Genomic DNA, 18,561 nt, shown 5'->3' with positions numbered 1-18,561 from the left:
CAGAAAAGAACAAGACAGGCAGGCTAATAGTTAGACTTGAGGGCAATTCTGTAAAGCTGGGTAGAGGAGGAGGGCTTGAGCAACAAAGATTTTAAAAGCTCTGTGGATTCTCAGAGGACTTTTCCAGCCACACGCATGTGTATAACTGCACCTATTCATAGCTGAAAGGTCAGGCCACTGCAGGCGTTCACGGGGGCCAAAGACTCCTTTCACTGCCACCCTAAAACAGGCAGGTTTTAGGGTGATTAGTCCTGCCTGCCAAACATGTTCACATGGCCAGTTCACAGTGGGGACAGCAGGGTGGACAGAGCAGGTCAGACGATGCACAGTTCTGCACAGAACTTCAAAGAGACAACAAGAAGCAGCAAACCAAAGCTCTGTGAAAGATGCCCTCTAATCTCAAAAGGCACCTGCCAAAGGGAGTAGGAGAGCATCTTGCTTAAGCAGATTCCCGTAATCACAGCACAGAGGAGTGCCGAGGGGTGGCATGCCTGCACAGGGCTTGCAGGATCCCTCTTCCCATACCCAAAGCCAAGAGAAGCTCCCTGCCAAGAGAAAGCGCAGTGCTGAGCAATCAAAAAAGTCCTGCTGAGGGACAAGGTGGCTAGCTGGGGCTCAGCACCACCAGTGCAAAGCAAGCTCACCTCTGCTGCACAAGGCTTCACAAGGAAGAGTGTCTTTGGAAGACAAGAGTACAATTTCTTTGTCAAATGGACCATGCTGTGCACCCCTCTCTATCTCATTCTGTCCCTGCCTCCCTCTCTTGATGACTCTCTGGTGACAAAGGTGGGGAGGTAGCTACAGGCTACTGGATACTACTTTTTACAGCTGTGTTAATCAGACTTGCTCCAGTCAGGGGTAAAAATACCAGAAGCAAGCTGGGGTTGTGTCTTCCAGCTGCCCTTCCTGTCAAGGTAAGATGTTGGAAAGAGGAAAACTGTGTAGGTGTGTTCACAGCAGAGTTTCTGTCCAGCCAAAAAGAGTAAACCAGTGGCTTCCACAAAAGAAAGAGAGACTGGGTGAAAGTATACAAAGGTTCTCTCCAAAATCTCAGATAAACCTGCCTACCTTGTTGAAAGCCAGCAGAACCTTCAAGTTATATGGTATATACTGGGGAAATCCTGCCACGTCCCTTGGACACTTATTTGACACGGACACTTACAAGGTGCTAAGATGCCCTATGACATGAGACCCTTTCATTTCCTCCTGCGGAAATCTTAACAGGCAGAAAATGTTTTTGGGTTTTTTCTTCCCATTTTCTATATGTTGCTTGACCTGCTCACAGCTGTAGCTCTGAAAAATGTCGCCAATGGTTGCCTGCCACATGCAGCGAAGCAGAGGTGTTCTGCCCACACCAGGATCAGCCACAAAGCGGAACCAGCATTGGAGTGACTCTGCACATGCTGATCACCCGTGTGGCACATGCAACTGTATTTCCATCTGCAACTCATCCCAAGGATGAGTTAAAACCAGTCAACAGATGGGCCAACACATGGAGAGATCACTCCAAAAAGACTGTTACTGTGGAAGATGCAGCTCAGGCCACTGATTACACTGAGAAATAACCCCTTTCCTCATGATCATCCACCTTCAACCACAGTCTGCTCCTTCAAGCAGTTCACAGTACAACCCACTGCATGGTTCTATTAGCCCAACGGATAGATGGGGGAAACCAGCCTCACTGACAACTCTTCCTGCTAGAAAACTGTGGCCTGAGGTACAAAACTGATGAAGCGCTCTGTCTGCATGCTCTTGCTAGAACAGACTGCTGAAAACTTCCAGCCTCCAAGAAGCAACAGCAGTGGTTGAAGTGACAAAACATGTTAACCTATCTCCCCAACACTATCTATTTGACTGGAAATGGAGCAACGTTGAATATCTGCACCCCATGTGACTAGAATAACAGCCTGGAGCAGTGGAAAATCACATATCATGGTCTTTGGTAATTTTTCCGCATTTCCTGAAGAAAAACTAATGGCAAAATATAGCTTCCCATAACACCAGTATTTGGTACTGTGTTTGGTTCTTTCCCTCTTCTAAATGTCTGCTCTTTTTCAAGAGATCCTAGCTTGGAATCACAGCTGCGTTTCTGGTGTTTTCAAGTGTGAAGATCATATTCACAGCAATCAAACATATTGTTTCCATATTAACCTCACCTGACAGGAAGCTGTTCGGAGCCAAGCAGTAACACCCACAAAGGTGCTAACACTGCTCTCTGCTATGCCGCAGGCTTCAAGGAGGTGTTAAGCTCACAGTCTGCAAGATACTGTTTATTTGGTGATTTGAATGAGAAACGGGCAATTTAAAGGGGCACGTCTGCTGTCTGAAATGGTACCAATAGGCCAGGTAGGCACAAAAAGTTTTCAGCAGTAATGTTTGTTAGTGGTGTTCTTATTTTACAGTTAGCCGTAACAACACAAGGCGTTTTAGGTGATCCAACTCCACCTACCTTATGACTTATTTGGTCACTTGCTACTGCGATTGCGTCATTATTCAAAATTTTCTAATCTAGACCAGAAATACCTATGTAAGGCTAATGATACACAAAAATTCCCAAAACACACTCTGCTTTTTTTTTTTTTTTTTCCATTTTTTTAAGATAGTTTCATAACCATCTCCAATCTTAAACGAATCCAATCTGGATCCCTTGTTCTGAGCAAGTCCTTCAGGTCCCTCCAGCTACGTTGGAAAGAGATCAGTGATCTCAAGATCACTTTAGCCTACAGAGTTTTTTCTGTTTACCTGGCACACCCTCTCTTTGCTTGTGGTTATATCACTGCTTGAACGGTAAAGTCAGTCTAGTCACACTCAAACTAATTTACTGGAGACAGTTTAGACTAGCTACAGCTCTTTCACTTGGACCATTTCAGCTAATTCTCCAGAATAAACTTTACTGCAAAAGTGCTCTCCTGTGTTCACACAGCATTGTTGGTCTCTGTTAGAGGATTCTGCCATCACAGCTGTTTCTGTTTGGGGTAAGGGTGCATGTAGGATATTTTTTTTCATAACTTTCCCAGTTTTGACATCAAAATCTTTACACACAGACCAAGCTTTGGCAAGAACTCCTGCAGAAGAGAATGAGTAGCTCCTCTGCTAAAGAGCACCTACACGCTGACACAGAGGCTACCTGGCAGGAGTGCAGTGAAATGACATGACAATGTGATTGAAACGTAGAAGTGCAGATGACATTCTGTAGCTTCAAGAACAATGCATTTCACCCACAGAAAAGTTTGCTCTTTCCTCTCTTTATGACTGATATCCTGCTGGTGTGATTTTTGTCACTGTACTCCTTCCAGGCCATTTAGAAATCCAAGAAACAGCCTGAGACAACGTGTGGGAGTCTAGCACAACCACGAGAGTCACCCACAGTGTCCTGACAAGATAGGACGTGCCATCTCCCCACAACACCAGGTGCAAAGGCAATAACCTGAAAGGCATAAGCTGATGCCATATAAACTTCCTAGATCTTCAGAGAGGTTAAACAAAAGGCAATAAGATGTAGTCACATCCATTACACCTTCAAGGAGAGGTTAAAGTTTAATGAGTGCAAAATCACTCTGCCAAGTTGTTCGCTGAGGACCATTTAAGCCAGAACATCAATTTATACTAACTGCTCTAGTTTCAGGCCTCTGAGGACATCTCCTTTGGTATCAAAGCCTTACTCTGCTCCTGCCCTGCTTCCACTGATGGTTTTGAAAGTTCTGTTCCATCAGTAAATAAATTGATGCAACAGGCTTGTGCAGGACTTAACAAACTCAATGCAACAGTTACACTGACTCAGCAGGCTTTAGGTCAGGCCTTGAAATCACATCAGAAATGAGTAAATAAATAATTTTAATTAACAAGTTAAGTACCAGAAGCTCCTGGACTGGATACTGCACTTCCAGTTTTTATGCAACAAAAGCTTAAAACCGGTAGGAGCAAAGCCTGCAACAGATGTCACAGAACCTATGGGCCTTCACAGAGAATTCAGGTCCAGCCACCTGCAGTTTTTAATTATGAATCAAATGCTCAGAGCAAAGGAACACGTTTGACCTAGATTCCTACAGTGGATCATTTGCATTCTTCTTGTCACCTGCAGAGAAGGATGTTCTAAGCACCAAGAGGAAAGGAGACAACAGTGAAGTCGTCAGTGCAAGAGACAGAGGATTAGAAGGTGCATATCCCATGTCCCTCACTAACAAGAATACAACCGCTGGAGCTGGCCCTGGTTTTGTCAGCCCCTTTCCTTGGCGTCATTTGTGTCTCGCCCTCTCGCTCCAGGCTAGGACCTTTGGCCCCACTAATCATTTCAGAACAAGTGATAAATGAACTGAGGCCCCTCTTTGCAACCCACAATGCCAGCCCAACTGGCAGAACAGGTGTGCAGCAGCTTGCTGCATCTTTGGTACCCTTGCCAGCTTGGATATCAACACCAACCAGATACCTCAGCATTACTCGGGGATTGCACCTCTTCTGACTCTGTGTTCATGTATCTACAGGTAAAGCCTCCTGAATCGTCCAAAAAGATATTTGTTAAGCAATCTAACAAATATATTTGGATATGTAAATGCAACCTCTTGCTCCTGCCACTCTTTCAGTTCACTGCTCCAAAACATTTTCATCATTTCTTCAAAGCTAAAGGTTTGCTATGTTTTCCTCTAATTTTATTCTACAGCAAAAGGTAGTACGTTTCCCTCCCTGATTCAGGTCACTAGTGGCCTCTGCTGGACACCTTTGTTACTCCAAACAATAAACTCGAGTTAAAAAAAAAAAAAGATACGCACAGACACATAGAGCAGCTTGTATTTTCTATTTCTGATTTTACAAGATCCAGTTTCCCCTTGTTGGTCAGACGGCAGTGTCCATCTTTGCCAGCTCCACATCTCACCTCTGGAAAACTGCAAGGTCCTCATCAGAGATTTCAAGTTTCCACATGCACCCACCTGTGTCTGTAGCCATATCTGATCATTTGGCTGACAAGAATATATGCCAGAAAAAAAAAAAACAACAAAACCCAAAGCAAGGACCTATTCAATAATTTTTGAGAGAATGAAGCAAGCTGAACTGAACAATGCTACTTTCACATCCCAGAAACTAAACGTCTGCCAATGGAAATATCCAGGAACAGTTACTGTGCTTGAAACCTGAACTAAGGCTAACTCTTTAAGTATGAAGAGGTCATACTTCCTAAAGAAGTATGAAGTGATAGGAAAAAGTATTAACCAATTTTTAAAAACAGGAGGATCCTTTCCCCAGCCAATTTTCAAACTAAAGGGCTCAAAGCCAGAGGGAACTTTTCATTTCAACAGAAGCCAGGGAATCTCTCCTTGAAATGAGAAACAGGATAGCACCAACTTTACAGGACTTCTTCCAATAGATTTACTCACCCCAGGGATTTTCAGCAATTCAGTGATGAGGAGAGGCAGCTTCAGGGCAGCCACGCTTCCAGTCACACCCAGCAGAATGCAGGATTTTTTCTGCAGCACAGATGAGCTCTTTTGCACAGGAAACCCTGGTTCTGGCGGTGAGAGGGGCTCCATGCTCCGATCAAACTCTACAAGCACAGAAAAACAAAACCACTTGACTAACAGTGCCTCTGACTGATGCTAGCGCAGGAGGGCTCTGATGCCAATGTATTCCTGAGGGCATGGATTTAAGCCCTGACTACGCAGGACCCAGAGTAATTCAGTCTCAGAATGAACACTCAGACTCCGATCCATAAAGCTCTTGAGCATCAGCAGACTTTTAAGCATAGCAGTAGCCTACTCCTCCCTTTTAATTACAATTTCCTCTCAGACGCTGGTAAACAGAATGCTAAAACATGTACAGGAAGGTCACAAAAGTGTTCTTGTAAAGCCCATGGCCCCCAAAACAAAGATACACCCTCACGTGTTGAACACGGACCAGAATTTATAATGAATGTACTTTTCACACTGACTGCTGGGAAGACACTCAACCCCCAGATGGGTCCACCTCCCTTTGCGCTCTCTGGTGAGTAATAAATGCAGGGAGACATTTTAATGATTAAAAATTTTGGGGCCCCAAGGCAAGCATTATCATCTTATTTCCCATCGTATCACTACGCATTCACAGTGGCACTAGAAACGACTCCCTAGCAAATGGGGGAAAAACAAAAAAACAGCAAATAAGATGCAGAACACAACAGCCACCAAATGAAAACACCTCCTACAGGGCTGTGAAAGGTGGAACTGCTTGCTCCCCCACCAGCGCCAAGCAAAGCCATCTGCAGGCTGCAGCGGCCACTTCCAAAGGTGAGTTGAGCCAGCGGCTTTATCTCAGGCCTCCTGCCTCCTCCCAGCTTTCCTGCGCTGCTGCCATGCCAGTAGACATAAACAACTGTTCTGGTGAGGAAAAGTGTTCCTCTTCTGCAGAACTGACACAAACATCTCTGCTTAATGAGTAATTAGCAAATAATAAGTTCACTTCTTGAAAAATCTGTTTCTAATGAAGATGTTGCAGTGGGATTCAGTAAAGTTTGTTCCATATTACCAACAGCTGTGTTATTCACAGGAAGGTACTTGGAATTGCTTTCGGTAGAACATAAAAGGAAGAAACAATCATAGAACAGAATCATGGAATGTCCTGAGTTGGAAGGGACCTGCAAGGATCGTCGAGTCCAACTCCTGTCCCTGCACAGGACAACCCCAACATTCACACCATGTGTCTAAGGGCATTGTCCAAGTGTTTCTTGAATATCATCAGGCTTGGCGCTGTGACTGCCTCCCTGGGGAGCCTGTTCCAGTGCTCCACCACCCTCTGGGTGAAGAGCCTTCTCCTAATATCCAACCTAAACCTCCTCTGGCACATCTTCCTGCTGTTCCTTCGGGTCCTGTCATGGGTCACCAGAGAGGAGAGATCAGCGCCTGCCCCTCCTCCTCCCCTTGTGAGGAAGCTGCAGACTGCGATGAGGTCTCCCCACAGTCTCCTCTTCTCCAGGCTGAACAAACCAAGTGACTTTAGCCACTCATACATTTCCCCTCTAAACCCTTCACCAACTTGATCCCTCCCCGCGGGGCTGCTCTCCAGCCCCTTGCTCCCCGCTCTGTCTGTACAGCCAGGGCTGACGGACCTGGGTGCAAAATCTGGCACTCGCCCTTGTTAAAAAGACATGCTGCCCATATTTTCAGTACTGATTCGGATGTTGGAGCAAGGGGGCTGGACTCCCGAGAGAGAGGAATTGACCCCTTTGGTCACTCCCCGGGATGATTCAGCAGCAGGTTTAATTCAGGACCCTTTGCAGGGTGACTCTAATTACGCTTGTGCAGCAGTTACACGTCAGCCTGACCCCTGTGCCCAGCTGCACAAGCACAGGTGTCCTTCCCAACCTCCTCGCATTCACCAGCCGCAGCACAACAGCAACAACACCCTCTTTGTCGGCATTCTGCTCAGAATCAATACCTTTGACTTGGCCCATGAGGTTTCTCGGTGTGTTTAGAAATAAATTGCTAGGTTAGGGGCATGTTATCAGCTTCAGCTTCGAGCCGTGGATCTGCGAGAGTAATTAGACACAAGGAAATCCAGCACACATATTGGCTAGGCGATCTCAACACTACTGCAATGCTTTATATGTTTATGACAATTCATGGAAGCATCTTAAAGCCTGGGGAATAAGACATAATTTCTTAACAGGCAGCTTTCAATGTTAATGAAAATTAACGACTGTTAATGATAAAACAAAAGTGCAATGTTCCAGGCTGCACTTCCCTCTTACCCAAGAGCGGTTCTGGTGAATCAGGGCACAAGCAACAGCTTCTTAGAAATTCTATAATTCCTTCTAAGAAAGCGAGCGGTTTCCAGGCCCGCTTGGATATTTTAACAGCTTTTTAACCCCGCGGTTGGACTGAAAACGGCTTCGAAAGGCCGCTGAGGCAGAGAACAGAACCCAGAACCGCCGGAATTTCCAAAGGTAAACAAAGAACGTTTATTTACCGGCGGAGGCGCGGCGGAGCACGGTCGGGAGGTCGATAACCGGACCCGGGCCGCGGCCTAGCTCCCGCGGCAATCTCCGCCCGCCGTCACCCAGCAACGGGGCTGCGACCCCTCCGCGCCCCGGAAGGCGAAGGGCACGCTGGGATACGCCTCCCCGCCCAGCGCTGATTGGTGCTGGCCGCGCATGCCCACGGCGGCGGAGCCGGGGTGAGGCGATGGCGGCTGCTGTGGTCCCCTGCGCTTCCTCCGCTCCCCGTCCACCCGTCCCCCCCCCGCGGGAGCGTGGGGTTTGGGCGGCCCCGCCACCGGCGCCTCGAGCAGCCCCGAGCAGCCCGGGAAGGGGGCGCAGGCCTTGCACCGGGGGTGCTCGCTGCTCACAGCGCCCCAGTAACACCCGCTCCGCAGCGCGGGGGAAGCAACAGCCCGCGCAAGGGAGTGCTGCAAGGGCAGACGGGTGGTTTCAGGCTCCTCAGGAAGCTGTTTAAGGGAGGATCCTTGCTCACGGCACGGTTTTAGAGACGGCAGATGGCAACGGAAAGCTTGCTGCTGGGGGGAAAAGGGGGTTGAGGAGAGTGTCCGCGGGGCGCAGGACCATCGGCTACTCCCGTATCCCGGCAGTACAAGAGGTGGCCGGCGGCTCCCACTGAGAGATGAGCCCAGGGGAGCATTACAGAGCAGGAGGCAAAACCTTTCCTACAGGATTCAGGGATTCCTACAGGGTTCAGGGAGCCTGGCTTAGAGGACTGCTTGTTTATTGTCCAAAGCAGAAACACGACAGACCCGGGGCAGCGTCTGGCAGGTGGTCCCCAACCCTTCCCAGGGTGCTCTCAGGGCACACACCCCCTACCCCCTCCGAATGCTGGCAGCTACCAATATGCAGCAAGAGGGGCAAGAAGCGTAGGGCTTTGCCTCGGCCAACTCTGGGACATGAAAAGCAACAGCAGGGCCTCACTAAAGCAGCGGAGGCCACCTGTAACACCTCCAGTGTGGCCTAACCCGGAGCTGTCTCCTCACCCAGCCATGGAAAGGCCCAGCATTGGCTTTCCCACCCTGCAGGCTTCACAACCGAGACAGTCCCCACCCAAAATTGTCAGAGTCAAAATAAGCACAGTGAGAGCCAGGGTCTGGTGTCCTGCCCGGCTTCCACTGGCGGGGCAGGAAGGCCAGAGCGACAGGGGCACGTTTCAGCAGTCAGCACTCGCACCCGCATGTTCAGGAGACACACTGGAGAGGAGGGTTATATGCTGAAGCAACGTCTGTTAGTTATAGCGTGTTACAGTTATTAGTTATGCATCTTGATTGTAAACGCAAAAAGTGAAGTCACTTAATCCATCATTTCTCAGACATGGATGACAGAGCACGTGATTTGGCATAGTAAGTTTTAGGCTAGCTATAAGTGAATTGCACAATATTTAAACCTGATTAAGTACATAATAGGCTCAAAGGATTACTTTTCTCCTTACATTTTATACATATATATATACACGCACACACAGACAGGCATTTTATCGTTAGCTGCATTTTAGTCTTGTCAAGAGACAACTGCCTACTGCAGAATGACTGAAGTGATACCCTTAAAAAGGAAACTATTCTTGGTGTGCTTTGCTGGAAAAGAGAAGTTCCTCTTTGGGGTGATTCTCATGGGTAGGAGTCACAGACAAGCATCACTGGGTAGCTGGAGGGGACAGGGGGCAAGGGACTGGGGACTCGCACAGCTCTGGCTAGCTATGGGCATCAGTGGCAGCACGCCAAGCTCGTTGCCTGCAGCAGGCAGGAGATATTTGAGCCAAGGGGCCAGATTGGATTCTCTTTGGGCTGCTTTTCTAGGATGTGGAAAAAAATTTGGCTTATTTAAAGTGCATTTAAAGTCTGAAAAGCATCTCTGAGAAGGAGCTTTCCCTATTCCTGCCCTGCAGCGTCTGTCAGCTCCCACTTAGGAACTGAGCTTTCCAAGGGTCTGCCAGCCACACTTCCCAGCTGCCACAGCCCAAGAGGTGTTTGTCTGAGCTCAGCTGCCTCCTGCTAACTTTCAAGATGATTATTTAAAGCCCGACTTCCCCTAACTGGGCAGGGATTCAGGCCTGACAGGAGCAGGGATCTCTGCACCAGGAAGATACATGGCCACATTTCACTGTGCTGTTTAGAAGCGCAAGTGAGCAGGAATCCTTCCCACTGGCCTGGAGTTTTCCTGAAGAACCTTAAATTACTGCATGCCTCAAAAGCTAAGAGGGACAAATCTTCGCCTCACTCCTTACGTGGTCAGTGACACAGATTGTATGTGCTTGCATACGGGGTGGCAAGATTTGACCTGGAGCCTCTCCCAAGAATAGATCCTCTGAGAAACGCTCTGCCAATTTTATAGCTGCTTTTCAGAATACAAGCCTTTAAAAAATAGACTTAGGATGCAGAATCTGCAATGGGACAGTTGTATCCTGCAGGGGAAAAAACTGTCCTCGCTCCCCAACACATGCACACACGCAGCACGCCGAGGTTCCTGCCCACAGGCACGCACAAACACTGGTCTTCCACATCAAAATATGAACTATTAATTTACAACACCACACACTGAGAAGTTTTAGATCCTGAGCCAGGGTGTAGATTAGGAATCTCTTGGCTTCCAGTATATCAACAGCAGGATTTAGGGTTTCTTTTTTTCTTTTCCTCTTTTTTTTTTAATGCTAAATCAGCTAGCCACCTGCTAGTTAAAAAGCAAGAGAAAAAGGAGAATTCCCAGGATTGCTTGCCCTTGCTGAGACTGGCAAGTGGCTGGGCACTACCAACTGAAAGAGAAAACTCTCACACCTCGGAAACCTGTGGTTCAGTGCTTATTCCAAGAGGGGAGACAGGCGCTGGTTGCTATTTTTATCTTTCCCTTTTGGGGAAGGGGGGGCTTTTGGCTGATGTAGTTCTAATGTACACCTATCACCACAGTAATTAAAAAAACCACCACCATACACTATTTCACAGGGAAAAAGAAGACACATGAACATACACTTACTACCACGCACAACAAGAGCCCTGCAGGTCAACTCACAGCCTCTTCAAAATGAAAAATAATAGAGAAAATAAGAGCTCGAGACAACAACGGAACGGGGAGAAAAGAAAAAAATCCCAAATGATCTCGTTACAAAGAACAGGAAAAGAACCACCGTTAAGGTACGCTCCGACTTTCTGAAATAGCTGCAGAAACTCGGCTCAGCCATCCTCCTCCTCCTCCCTTCCCAGCCCCCAGATCTTTTGCCCAAGGACACAGTCCCGCTGCTCACATCTCATTGGAGTAAGTATAGTTCGGGGTGGCTGAGTACTGCGTCTCGTGCTGCATCATGGCCCCCTGCGCCGCCCCCATCGCTGCGCTCTGTGCTGCCTGCTGGACATGGGGGTTCTTCCACGCCCCTGTGGTCCACTCCTCCTGGGCTTTGCTGAAGCTCCCCCCGCTCCCCCGGTAAAACTTATGCACCTGTAGCAGGTTGGAAAGAGAAAATGCAGAGGTGTTGAGCAACTGCAGCTCACACTGACCCTCCAGGGTAGCGGCAAGGGCTCCCTGAAGCAATGCGGCATCCCACTCTCCTCCCATACCATAGTGAGAGCGATGAAGGAGAAGACCGCCATCCCTGTGAACAGGATAGTGGGGATCAGCATCACCACGGCCGACCCCACATTGGTCCCAAAGAAGGAAATCGCTGCAATCCAGCCGCTGCAAGGAGATGAAAACAACCGGTCCGTTCAGCAGCCTGCGGCTTTCCTGGCTGGCTCTGCACGTGGCAGCCTGCCAGCATCCCTCCTCTACAACCCTCCCAGCTCCTCAAACCATCTTCCCCAAGGAGAGAAGGCACTGAAGCACTGAGGGCATTTAAAACACCAAGAGGCCACAGCACCAGCTCAATGGTGACTGTCCTTGCACCCAATGCAAGAGCAGCATCTTCCTTACCAGACGCCCCAGCCAGGGATTCCCACTGCCTGGATAATGCTGATCACCAGCTGGGCCATGAAGGTAAAGAAGAAGGCCATGAAGCTGAAGGAACTGTCTGTCCTGCAAGAGAAGGCTCAGTCACTCTCTACATCTCTATCCCTGCTGCACTGCTCCCATGTCTCGGACCCTTTCGGGGCAGAAGCAGCTGTGGTTTAGCAAGAAGGTGGTGAGAAGCAGAGCTGCCTGCAGACAGCAGCCACCAGAGCAAAACTACAGGCAAGGGAGAAACTGCAAGAGGATGAAGGTTGTGAAGGAGCACCTGGGAAAGCCACAGGGTATCAGACCATCCCCACGGCTCAGCCAGCTCTGCGCATCAGGCAAGAGGGCATCCCTGTTCAGACACGGCTCTCAGCTCACACCACCCACCACCAGGCTCAACCTTCCCGCATGGGGAAGAAATACACCCCCAGTTTTCTGGATTTGGGGATACTGCACTGGGGATTGACCTCAACAGCACAGATAATATAAGCACCTCGAGGACTCATGGAAAAATATAAAAGAAGCCTCAAGGATGGGCAGGAGGGGAGGGAAAGTTGGCACCCCAACGGCATCCTCACCACTCCCCCCAATGCTGTGCAGAGGCGCATGTCCTTTTATTGCATGGTTGGGGTTTTAGCCCTCGGGAAACCCCAAACACTCTTGCTTTGAAGGTTAGAAGTAAAGCCAAAGGGCTGGACAGAAAGAACAGAAATTTCCCCAAAAATTCAGGCAGCGCCCCAAACTAAGTGCTAACTATTTAGGAAGTAAAACAAAACAAAACAAAAAAAAAGACCATGAGAAGCCGGGCTCAGGTGTGACCACTTACTTGAAAGCTTTGTAAATAGGTCTAAACCAGCAGACATAGGAGCAGGGCGTAAAGAGAATGAGCCAGAGAATTGCCAGTCCAAAATTAACAGCTCCACCGCCTCCAATCAGCCATGCGAGGCAGCCAACGAGATTCACCGCCAAGGTGATGCTGTTCACTGCAAACACACACACACACACAGAGGGAGCACAGTAGCGTGTACGCAAGGACATCGGCGTGATACGAGAGACCCTGACCCCTGGGATGCCCAAGCAGGGCTGACCTCCAGCGGGACTGGCCAGCAATGTGTTACCCTAGCTGGATTTCACTTAAATTAAGCTGGCTGAGTCTGGAGAACATTGCCAGGCTGACTCAGCTGAAGGGGCTCTAACCTCAGCTGAGGAGCGGGGGGCGGAGGGAAATTATATATTGCTCAGAGTTGTAATGTCTTAAGCAGGTCCAGGGCTTGTGGGGCTCCGAAAACAGGGAAGAGCAGTATCCTCCCGCTGCCGGCAAGCCAGGGCACGTTTCCACTAACAGAAGGAAACTGTAAGAATCAAAGTGAAGCTTTGTCGCTTGCCTCCAGCTACGGTTTCACTGAAGGAATTGTGCAAGAGTTCTCCGAGCTAACATCCCACGAGCATCGCTGACAGCTGAAGTACTGAACTCCTGGCCCCTGCCTCGGCAGTTCACTGGGACAGTGTGTTTGCTTCTCCCACCCTTGCTTGGGGTTAAGTGATACAAGGGTTATTACTATGAAGTCCAGCTTAGCAGACATAGAACAAAGCAGAGAGGCTCATCTGCATTCTGACGCCTCCGATTTTTGAGAATGATTCATTATTCTGACAAGAATGAAAACCCTCCCACCGCTGCCTGCAAGAGAGCTGCAGCTGGCAGGAAAGGGAGCTCAGCTGGCCAGGCTGACTGGGCACTTGCTGCTCCCTGAAGCCCCGAAGGACACCAAAGGAACCTTTTAGCCTCTCTGTGCTTGCATGTGGCTTTTTGCATGGGAACTTGGGAGAAAAATGATCCAGACACAGAATCCAACAGACAGGCGACTGGCTCAGAGAGCTGGTGCTTATGCTGTGGGAGAAGCTGGAGCAAGAACTGAGCTCTATTAAGTTACGCAGAGCAAGTACATCCAGATTGAGATGGCAAGGGGATTTAAGACTCCCAAGACAGCTTCTCCAGGGAAGCACAACTTTTTTTTCCTCCCCCTTCATAGAAAAGATACACTAAACCTCCTGACATGATAGGGGAAGCTAGCCTTGGGTCACCTTCCCAATGGGATGCAGTCCCCAAAAAATGAAGCAAGGCACAGCCCTGGGGTGCCAGCCTGGTGCCATGCCAAAAGCAGGAACGCCTGGCCTCTCTGGTGCCAGCTCAGCTCCTTATAACCTGCCTCCAAAGCACAAGGCACTCCCTGGGCACTGATGTGCTTCCAAAGTTCAGGGAAAATGCCTGATTAAGCAACTAAGTTCTTCTAAATAAAACTAAAACAATGGTGCCAGCTTGCCCTAAGCTGCACACAACAACTAGCATCACCTTCAGTAACATTTCCATATACATCGGGGTGCAGTATGTCCCTCCGGCTCTTCTCCCTACCCAGGTTTGGTAAGCAGGAGAGATCCAGGCTAGTTTTAAGAGTTAGAAGATGGTGACAGCTCTGTTAACACAGCACGGCACACAGAGGCATGCAAGAGGAGCAGGCAAGACCCAGCTTTGGGGGAAGCCCCAGGCTCCCCTGTTTTGGGGAGCAGGCACCCTGGCCCTCCAGTCCAAGTGGCATCTCAGCCTTGGGCCACTGCCAAAGGGCTCACGAGGAGCTTGGAGTGGCAGTGGCACCCTCCCCAGCTTGGCTGCCAAAGGAAGCCAATGGAGCCTTATAAGCTCTCCAGTGGGGCAAGGCTAGCAGCCAAGCAAGGTGAAGAGGGGAGCAAATCCTTCAGCAGGAGGACACAGGGGTGCCAAGCCATCCCCTCCTCACAGCAGGCTCCAGTGGGACATCAACGTCACCACCAATGGCCCTCGGACACTGAGCCAGCTCCACACCTCCATCCTGGAGGCTAGAAGGGCTGAAGCCCATGGGATGCTGCAGCCCCTGTTCCATCCCCAACAGGTTTTAACAGGAGACACCAAGACCTGGAGGGACAGAAGGACTTCCCCTGACCCTGCTCTGCTCTTCCAACCAGTACCTTCCAGAGGAGCAGCCTTCAGAGAGGCAAACACAAACCCACCCAAGCCCTTCCCTGCCCAGCAACTCACACATCCAGAGGTAGTAAAGCCGCTTGGCCATGGTACGGTGCTGTGGTGGGATCTCTGCATCAAAGTCCTGGTAGAAACATGGCTTCAGGGGGATGAACCTCGGCAGGGGAGGGAAGTTGTTCACTTTTTCTGCAATAAAGTTTCACCAGCATTGGGCACTGCATGAAGCTGAATGTAAATCAAGAGCTTCCTAATTAGTCTTGTTCAGCCCAAAATTGATGGGTTTCATGCAAGCATTAAGGATTTCCCCTCATAACCACCACCAACCCACCCACAAGCATCAAGACAAAATTAGCCCTTGCTGGCCACATGGATCCTGCAAGCATGGACATCTGCAACCCCACTGGGGACTAACGAGGTGACATTATGGCCAGTAAAGCCCCAGATGGGCTTCAGAGGAGAGGGGCAGCCCCACTGGAGATCCCCCGTACCTGCCATGCTGGCACACGCTGAGTCTCTCTGTTCCACAGGAAACGTAGGGAAAACACCTGGGAGTTTTACCAAAGCTGGAGGAAAATGAGAAGAAGTGATGTGAAGTAGTCAGGTACCTCCCCAAAGAGCCTTCATCTTCCCACTGCTCCAAAATAGCTCAAGAACAGCACCATAACAGGGCAGTTTGCTTTATTTATGCAGGCACTTTACAGTATTCACACGTCCAGGCTTACCCCCGGCACCTGGCTGGCAGCAGAATAAATCCTGGCTCCTATAGCCCGAGGCTTACGCACCAGTTAAGGCAGAAGATTAAGAGAAGATCCAGCAATGTGGGGCAGGGTACAGGCTTAACCTCCCACTCCTGACTGACTTACATCCAGCCCCAGGAAAGGGGCCAGGCTGGATGGGAGGGATGCAGCCCCACCAGAGGCAGCTGTGGGCAGTTAGAAATCCTCAAGTTCATTATCTGGCCCAAAACCAGTTTATTTGTTGTTGTTTTTAATTTTTCCTTTTGCAAATATTTCCAGCACAGGGAACTACCTGACTGCCTCCTGACAGCATCACAACTCCCATCTCTGCAAGCCCAATCCAGAAACCAGGCTGAAAGGGAGCAGGGAAATCAGCTAGAAAAAAAAAATAAAAATCAGTGGTGATTGTCACTAATGAGTCACTTGGGTGCTGGCTTAACGATTACTCATGTCGTTTGGCACCTTGTGCAGTATCTTGCAGGTGGGAGAGGGGGGAGCTCAGCATCCCAGGATGATCCCAGACAGTGCCATGCTCAGCCCTGTCCCAGCAGCAAAAATTAAGCAAAATTAACGCAAAAATTAAGAGCTGAGGTTTTCAGATACAAGCATGAAGATGGCCACTCCGTGTATCCCCACCTGCCTGCACGGTTCTGCTGGGGGCTGCCCGCAGGTTTTGCCCTCTTCCAGGCTATCTTAGGCAGTGGAATGGCAGCAGTGACCACATTTCTCATGACACAGCGTCCCAGTGGTCAGTGCTTTGGGCTCTCTGAAGGTTTTGAGGGTCTCTGCCAGGGCACAGCCCCCCCCCCCCAACCACCACCCATCACCAAAGACGCCAGCTAGGCAAATCAAACCCCCGCGGCTCGCCGGCATGCCGTCTCCCGACATCCCACGGACGTCTCCATCCCCCTGGCGCTATAAATACGAGCTGCCTGCCTGCGCAGCTGACATCTCCCCAGGCGGCAGCGAGGCGAGGTGGACCCCCACGCACGTGGGGCGGGAGCGGGGACACGCGGCCGGGCGTGCCCCTGACCCTACACCTGCCCTGCTACTGCGAGGGCTTTGCAAAATCAGGGGGCTTCTGCAAAAAGAGGGGGCTTTTGCAAAATTGGGGGGGAGCTTTTGCAATGCCCCACACGGATGATAACACCGAGGAGAAACCCCAGACTGGGTGCCTGGAGTGCCAGCCCCCTCTCCGGTGCGATGCTCGGGGAGGGCACGCAGGGTTTGGTCCCGGCGGGGATTGCTGCCCGTGGGTTTCCACAGGCGAAGTGCTACGTACCCCACGCACCCCCCACCACGACCAGTACCCCCACGGCCGGGCGCTGGTATCCCAGCAGCGGCCTGGCTAGGGGAGGACAGCGGGTTAGCCCCCCGCTCGGGCTGCACACCTCCCTCCGAGTGAGGTGCGGGGGGGGAGGGGACGCGGTCGACCCCCTCCCCAAGGCCCCAGAACTCACCGGCGTGGCGTGACCCGTCCGGTCCGGTCCCGTCCCGCGACGGGTAGCGGCGGCCGCCCGCCCGGAGCTGCTCCTGCCGCAGCGGCCGAAAATCTCGCGAGACCTCGGGGCCGCTCGTACCCGGGTGGTGGCGGCTCCGAGATCTCGCGAGAGCAACCGCCGCCGCTGTCCAGGGTGCTGCTGCCGTCAGCGGGGAGGGGCGGGGCCGAGGGCGGGGCAACACCCGGGGGCGGGGCCTCTAGAGGGCGGGAAGGTCCCTGTGGAGTGGTGGAGTCTCTATGGGGCAGGGCAGACTCTCCATTGGGCATGGGTATGGTAAGCTCCGCTTGAATAGGAGGAGAGACCCTGCTTGGGCAGGGCTCTGCGGGACAGAGCCTGGCAGGGCAGGCAGGCCCGGGTAGCACAGGCTTCCTGTACCCTGGAAGCGAAGGGGAGCCTGAAGGTCACACCAGCAGGACCAAATTTAGGGGATCCCCCCATGCCCACATCCCACTGCGTATGTGACGCCATCCATAATTTTGGGACTATTACTACTTTTTAAGCCAACTAATACATCCTTTAAGCACGCACAACAGAGATGCAGCAGCAGGTAAGACCCCACATGCAGCTTATGTGTGCACGTGTGCCCAGGGTCTTCGTGGCATGCAGCCTGCCAAACACACAGGAGCTGTGCTTGCAGGGTGCAGGCTGTTTGCCACCGCCTACAAGCGAGGTCAGAGAAATCAGTATGCTAATGAGAAAGCAGTCTAAAAACACCCAGGCACTGCAGTGACCATGCTGGCGATACAACAGGAGTTATTTCTCCCTCCAGGTCGCCACCAGTCCCGCTCCCAGGGCCACCGGAGTAGCTGCCGTGCAGCTGTTCTTCCCATTTCTCCACTCAGCCATGCGGCTGTAGGACTGCTCACTGGGACATCAGAAATCCCATGTCACTTTTTCCAAGAGCAGGAAGTTTCCCCACTGTCCCAGGCAGGTCTGAAGCCACCACCGTCCCCATTGCCCTGCCTGGATTCCCATGGTGGTCTTCCTCACACCCAGGGCTGCTCCATATAGTAATAAATGGCTTGCACAAAGGGCAGAGGATATGTTGATTGCTTTTGCCAGTGATGATGAGGTTGGGAGGCAAAGGGGAGAGGAAAGGGCTGGATTGACTCACAGGTGGGCTAGGACAGGGACAAAAACCTCCTAACCTGCAAAACTCCTTGTTTGCAGATGACACCAAATTGGGTGGAGGTGTTGATCTGCTCGAGGGTAGGAAGGCTCTGCAGAGGGACCTGGACAGGCTGGATTGATGGGCCATGGTCAATTGTATGAGGTTTAACAAGGCCAAGTACCGGGTCCTGCACTTTGGTCACAACAACCCCATGCAATGCTACAGGCTTGGGGAGGAGTGGCTGGAGAGCTGCCTGGAGGAAAAGGACCTGGGGGTGTTGGTCGACAGCCAGCTGAACATGAGCCAGCTGTGTGCCC

At 50.8% G+C, this 18,561-nt stretch overlaps 2 protein-coding genes across 11 annotated transcripts in view; both read right to left on the bottom strand.

The window, feature by feature from the left end:
• PPCDC (phosphopantothenoylcysteine decarboxylase) overlaps nt 1-15,042 on the bottom strand; it is a 32,298-nt gene extending 17,256 nt beyond the window's left edge. For 3 of the 9 annotated variants that reach the window (XR_012661650.1, XM_075099902.1, XM_075099899.1), the window contains exons 1-2: nt 7,933-8,058; nt 5,370-5,536 (exon numbers count right to left, since the gene is read on the bottom strand). Coding sequence is in view for 7 of the 9 variants with exons in the window: in XM_075099902.1 (XP_074956003.1) it covers nt 5,370-5,522 (153 nt within the window). In the remaining 2 variants the exon portion in view is untranslated. Of the gene's footprint in view, nt 1-5,369; nt 5,537-7,714; nt 8,065-14,951 lie in introns of those variants that run through there. The other 6 variants (XR_012661651.1, XM_075099903.1, XM_075099901.1 and 3 more) reach the window with 4 other exon arrangements.
• SCAMP5 (secretory carrier membrane protein 5) lies at nt 10,952-17,183 on the bottom strand. 2 transcript variants are annotated; one of them, XM_075099897.1, is made up of 8 exons: nt 17,092-17,179; nt 15,924-16,006; nt 15,383-15,457; nt 14,952-15,080; nt 12,708-12,864; nt 11,861-11,962; nt 11,509-11,626; nt 10,952-11,389 (listed from the first exon to the last, which is right to left on the bottom strand). In XM_075099897.1, the coding sequence occupies exons 3-8, from the start codon at nt 15,387-15,389 to the stop codon at nt 11,195-11,197; spliced, it is 708 nt and encodes a 235-aa protein (XP_074955998.1). In that variant the 5' UTR covers nt 15,390-15,457; nt 15,924-16,006; nt 17,092-17,179; the 3' UTR covers nt 10,952-11,194. The 2 variants fall into 2 exon arrangements, with proteins under 2 accessions (XP_074955998.1, XP_074955997.1); XM_075099896.1 differs by lacking the exon at nt 15,924-16,006 and having other exon boundaries at nt 17,092-17,183.
• Between the last annotated feature and the right edge of the window lie 1,378 nt (nt 17,184-18,561).

This window comes from Phalacrocorax aristotelis, chromosome 7, assembly GCF_949628215.1.
Source record: "Phalacrocorax aristotelis chromosome 7, bGulAri2.1, whole genome shotgun sequence".
In the NCBI taxonomy this organism is placed as follows: domain Eukaryota; kingdom Metazoa; phylum Chordata; class Aves; order Suliformes; family Phalacrocoracidae; genus Phalacrocorax; species Phalacrocorax aristotelis.
The sequence above is the reverse complement of the archived record's forward strand: the minus strand, read 5'-3'. Positions and strand labels throughout refer to the sequence as shown.

Coding starts and splice junctions, on each gene's coding strand:
- SCAMP5 (XM_075099896.1), bottom strand. Junction 12,865..14,951: donor GCTTTACTACCTCTGGATGT/GTGAGTTGCTGG, acceptor GTGTGTTTGCAG/TGAACAGCATCACCTTGGCG. Junction 11,390..11,508: donor CCTTCATCGCTCTCACTATG/GTATGGGAGGAG, acceptor AACCTGCTACAG/GTGCATAAGTTTTACCGGGG.